The sequence below is a fragment of the Raphanus sativus genome, unplaced genomic scaffold (genome assembly GCF_000801105.2).
Source record: "Raphanus sativus cultivar WK10039 unplaced genomic scaffold, ASM80110v3 Scaffold5096, whole genome shotgun sequence".
In the NCBI taxonomy this organism is placed as follows: domain Eukaryota; kingdom Viridiplantae; phylum Streptophyta; class Magnoliopsida; order Brassicales; family Brassicaceae; genus Raphanus; species Raphanus sativus.
The window spans coordinates 1-4,895 of NW_026620396.1; the positions used below are offsets into that span (position 1 = coordinate 1).

Below are 4,895 nucleotides of genomic sequence, written 5' to 3' on the forward strand. Positions count from 1 at the left end.
ACACCTAGTTTTTTAATTAATACAGACTACATTTTATAACTTTTAAAATGTTTCTGAGGATCATCGGTAAATGCATTGATCTTTAGTAAAATCACTGAAATAAAAAGCTTATATGGATTACAAATATGTTCTCTTCTTAGTTTAACTTCTGTATCATTTGTCTAACTAATGCAACTTTAGTGATCGCACATGATATATAAGATTGCACTTTATTTTTTTATAATAGTATAATTTTATCATAAAATTAGATTTCACTCAAATTCTACTATATTTTAAATAAAATAGAGTAGTAAATAAAAACAAACAAATTATTTTATTATAAATACATCTATTTTCATTCTATTTTAAAATAAACATGGAATAAATTTTTTAAAAAATTTCTCAAAATGAAAAATAGAATGTGTTAGAGATGCTCTTATGAACTAACATTGTAGTAGTACACAGATAGTTACCTCTTCTCAAAGAGATCTCTAATCGATTTTTTTATATATTTAAAATCTGTTAATAAATCAGAACGGATAAACTTAAAACTAAAACCTCTAATGATATAAATAAACTACTTGTCCAGGTAATAAAAGATAAAAGAAAATAGTAAGTCGGACTTCTATGCCCTGTTAGATTCCTCCTACTCATCAAATCTTCAATCTGTGAGTCTTCTTAAACTTGATACTTGTTTGTTTGCACGACTCAATCCAACTGAAAAACGCAGCGTCCGATATTGGCGAGAAATTCTTTGATGCTATCACAAAAAAATAATAATTATTAAAATAAATAAATAAGTCTGAAAATAATCAGTCAATACGAATGCTAGAAATTACATACCAAGCTGAGGAAGTCATCAAATTTCACTACTAAAAAATGCACTTATTTTCAGGTTCTCAATCCAAACAATACTCATAAGAATATTCCCTCTATTTTTTTAGCTAAAACCACAAATCTTAAAAAAAATAGCATTTACTATATAGATTATATGTAACTTAACCAATCATAATGATACGGTAAATTATAATTAGTTATACCATCCTAACATATATAAAAGCATAAAATAAGAAAACATTTTGAATTTTTAAACGGAAAATACTAATAAGTTATGATCAATTTGGGAAAAGACTTCTCTTTCTCTCTGCTTATTATTAATAACATCAAAACAAAAAGGTGGATTTGGCTCACTCACCTCGATGATCTGCTTCTCTTACGGTTAGCTGTATTACTCTCTGTGTTTGCATTGACCACAGGCGGTGGTTTAGGTTTTTCTTCTAGCTCCTTGACTCCTAACTTAACGAACTCACCAGCAACTGTCTTCGTAAAGGCGGCCACATCGGTCCTAAACTTCTTAGAGCCACTCTGGCTAGTTTCCTCAATGCCTTGGACACCACCTTTAACAATGGAACCAACAGGAGCTCCATTTTTGTAAGCATTGCACGCTCTAACTATGTCAAGTGCCTTCACAAAGTAATGGCTAAGAACAAACTCTTCAAAGTGCTGCACATCCATCACAACTATTAACACTCTTCAAATAATCAAGAAACGCTTTTGCTATCTTAAATTTATATATTTAATGCTATCTTTAATTTATATATTTAATGATTAAAAATATTTGAATTGATTTATTATTTGTGTTTTTTTTCTTACGTGTTTTTAGCATTTGTATTGATATATTACTTTTAGATTTGTTTTATTTTATTTATTATAATAATTATATTCAAAGAACAAAAAAAAACTCTTCGTCCAACTAATTACCTTGGGTGGCTTCCTCATGCTGTAAACCATAGTCTTTAACGACAATATGAAAACGTTCTCACTGTAAACTTTGGAGTGGGCCTCGCCTGATGTAGTCCCCTTGGTGGCCTCATAGCCAGGTTCGTTGAAGTATGGTTTCTGATTCAAGATGAGCGCTTGGATTGAGACGAGAAGCTGCAACATTGTTTCTGGGGGTTGAAGAAATTTGTATAGAGACCGTTTCTGCAAGACTCTGAAGTCATTTGTATAGAGACCGTTTCTGCAAGACTCTGAAGTCATGATGACATCAGCACCAAACCCACGACAGCAATCCGCAATCCTTTCATCATCCGTTGCTACAACTGAGAAGTCAAACGATACAACAAAACAGACAACTTTAATCTCAACAGTCACAACTTAAAGAACAGGACTTCCAAGTTCTAGGCCTGTGGATTTTGTCTGAACCGAACCTTCGGTTTTGAGTTAAGTTACCGTTCTGAGTTCGGTGGAATTTTGAAAATTCGGTTCGGTTCAGTTGATTTTTTATTCAAAATAAATAACCAAATTATCCGTAATTAACCAAATTAACCAAACAAACAGAAAACCCAATTTAACCTAAATAACTGAATTTAACTGTAAATGTCCAAGTTTTTTTTAGAAATGATACGAAATCTGACCGAAACAAAAAAATTAGTCAGTTTCGAAAATAAAATTAGAAAAGGACCAAACCAAACCAAACCAAACCGACTTTTATGGTTTACTTCGGTGAGATTGTGGCTGAACCGAATTACCCGAAACCGAAAACAGAAGCTAACTATGAAAGTACACACATTAAGAGATCTGAGCCACATTACTAACGTGATCAAGCGTAGAAGCTAACTATGAAAACAAGAAACCAGACATCCTGTAATCTCAACAGTCACAGGTTACCGACAAAACTAAAGGTAGGTTCCAACTAAAAGCATGCCAATTAATGAAAGTCAAGCAAGTTAACATCGTACACAACTTTGCTATGTATAGAGTCATAAAGAGTAGAGATGGGAGCCACATTACCAACGTGATCAAGTGTAGAAGCTAACTTCGATCTCTCCCAAGTTCTCTAATCCAACATAGATCCAACACATAAGCACGAAGAAGCTGAGAGTTATACATTATGTATATAATAGACTAAGGAGGAACCTGGATCATGGGTTTGCCGAGGATTTTCACGAGAGGCTTGCCCTCGAATCGAGAGGAAGCGTAACGGGCGGGGATGATCCCGACGACCCGGCTCCGGAATTTCCTGGATCCACTCAGATAGGCACGTGCGCCAATCGCTGCTGCGATCGCTGTTCCGGCTAAGATTCCGTGTACAATCCATGTCTTCTGAGAAGACGAGGATGATGATGAAGAGGAAGAGAGTGACATTAATTAAGCAACGGTCTTTCGCTTTGCTCGTGAGACTGTTCAGTGAAAGAAGAGAGAGAGAGAGAGAGAGAGAGAGAGAGAGAGAGAGAGAGAGATTGATCTGTTAACAAAACAGGTGTGGGTTATGCCAGCGAGAAAAGGACCGATCTGGTCCGGTTTAATTAGATTTATGTCTTTTTTTTTTGTCGACGTTTCATTGACTTGCCCAATGGGCGAAAGTTACATGGATCAGGCTTTAAGAAAATACGAGGCCCAAAACAAGATACAACATAAATAATATGAAATTAAGCCCAGTTTTAGGTCGGCAAAGTCTGTCTGCATCATCACCACGTGCCCTAATTCAAGCTGCTTTGCAAAGCATGATTCGCCACGTGTCTCTCATGCAATTACAACTTCTCTGGTCACCGTGGGAGCTTCTCCGCCGTATGCTCTGCCGCATGCTTGGATCCTCGAAGCCCAAGTTCCATACTTCACTCTCCTGCGCGCCTCTATCTTCAATCGATCTTCAATCTCTTCCTTGGATGTCATGATCTCCAAATAGTTTCAGAAGATTTGAAAACAGTCGTTGTCAAAACACTTGAAACACAATCAAGCTTTGACTCTTCTTGAACTGATTCAAACCAAAGAAACTAATATGCAAAACTCTAATATTCTATTCCTTCTGAATACTCTGCCCAGAGTAACTTTAATGGCAAAGATTGACTTCATCTGGAAATAGAAATTGAGCATAACCAAAAGAACAGAAGATGATCAAAAGAGACAGCCGGTATTGTAGTTTTAGAGGAGAGTCGAAGGAAAAGATTAAACTTTATTAAAATTCAAACCAAAATCGAAAAAAGTAATGATAGAACTTGAAGAACAGATTCGATTTGAGTTTGAAAGCAACACAAAATCGCCTAAGCGAAAGAGTAAAATCGCCAAGCGAAACTAGAGGATCGCCAAAGCGAAACAAAAAAATCGATCCATCGGATCGAATATATTACAAAACAAAATCTCTCTCTTTCTCTCTATTCCTTGTGAAAGATGTAATTTTGTTAACAAGGACAATAGAGAGAATTTTCTCTCTCTAAGGAGAGGAGAGAGTGTGAAAAGATGGGACTATTTAGATTTATGTCTAATTCCTTAGCCAACTCAGTTTGCTTTTTCTGGTCGAATACAAACTCGATTTCCCTTTGCTATAAATCACTTTATTATGGAATCTAATTCAGAAAACAAAGTTTTTAAAAAGAAAAATTTCATCGGTTAGTTTCCATAATTATTTAATTCTTTGCCATTTAAAATAAACTATAATAAGACATTCACAATACGAAAATTATTTAAAAAATATTATATTAAAATATATATATTATTGATCGTATAATATTTTTGGCCCTTAAATATTTCTTTAAAATTTCTTTTGTTAGTTACATAATTTTTTTACTGATGAGCTGATCCCATTTTAAAAAATATTTTAGGTCAAAAAATCAATTATTGCATAACAACTTAACGTTTATGCCGAAGAATTCCAGGTCTACTATTTGGTTACAATGAAATTATATCACCTCGGTTTTATATTTTGATTTAGCAATTTAAAAGTTAATTATGTTTATAAGAAGTGTACGTTCACGTATCAATCCTACATATCTTCAATATTTTCTCTTTTATGTCATTTTTCATTTTGGTTATTGCTCAATATAAATATTGATTTTGGAATTTATTCTCATTTTGTTCTTTTTGACCTGAGATTTAGAAATGTTTAAGATTTAAATTTTTTAAAAAGATACATACTT

The 4,895-nt window shown here is 33.7% G+C and overlaps 1 protein-coding gene across 1 annotated transcript; it reads right to left on the bottom strand.

The window, feature by feature from the left end:
* Positions 1-365: 365 nt before the first annotated feature.
* On the bottom strand, positions 366-3,238 carry LOC130507660 (putative ubiquitin-conjugating enzyme E2 38). The gene is made up of 5 exons (XM_057002348.1): positions 2,899-3,238; positions 2,773-2,818; positions 1,741-2,081; positions 1,175-1,482; positions 366-739 (listed from the first exon to the last, which is right to left on the bottom strand). The coding sequence occupies exons 1-5, from the start codon at positions 3,124-3,126 to the stop codon at positions 688-690; spliced, it is 975 nt and encodes a 324-aa protein (XP_056858328.1). The 5' UTR covers positions 3,127-3,238; the 3' UTR covers positions 366-687.
* Positions 3,239-4,895: the final 1,657 nt, after the last annotated feature.

Excerpts from the sequence above, each read along its gene's own strand:
- LOC130507660 (XM_057002348.1), bottom strand. The coding sequence starts at position 3,126 with ATGTCACTCTCTTCCTCTTCATCATCATCCTCGTCTTCTCAGAAGACA. Across the intron at positions 2,819-2,898 it reads TCGGCAAACCCATGATCCAG|AGAACTTGGGAGAGATCGAA; the intron begins GTTCCTCCTTAG and ends ATGTTGGATTAG. Across the intron at positions 740-1,174 it reads AAGAGAAGCAGATCATCGAG|CATCAAAGAATTTCTCGCCA; the intron begins GTGAGTGAGCCA and ends TTTTTGTGATAG.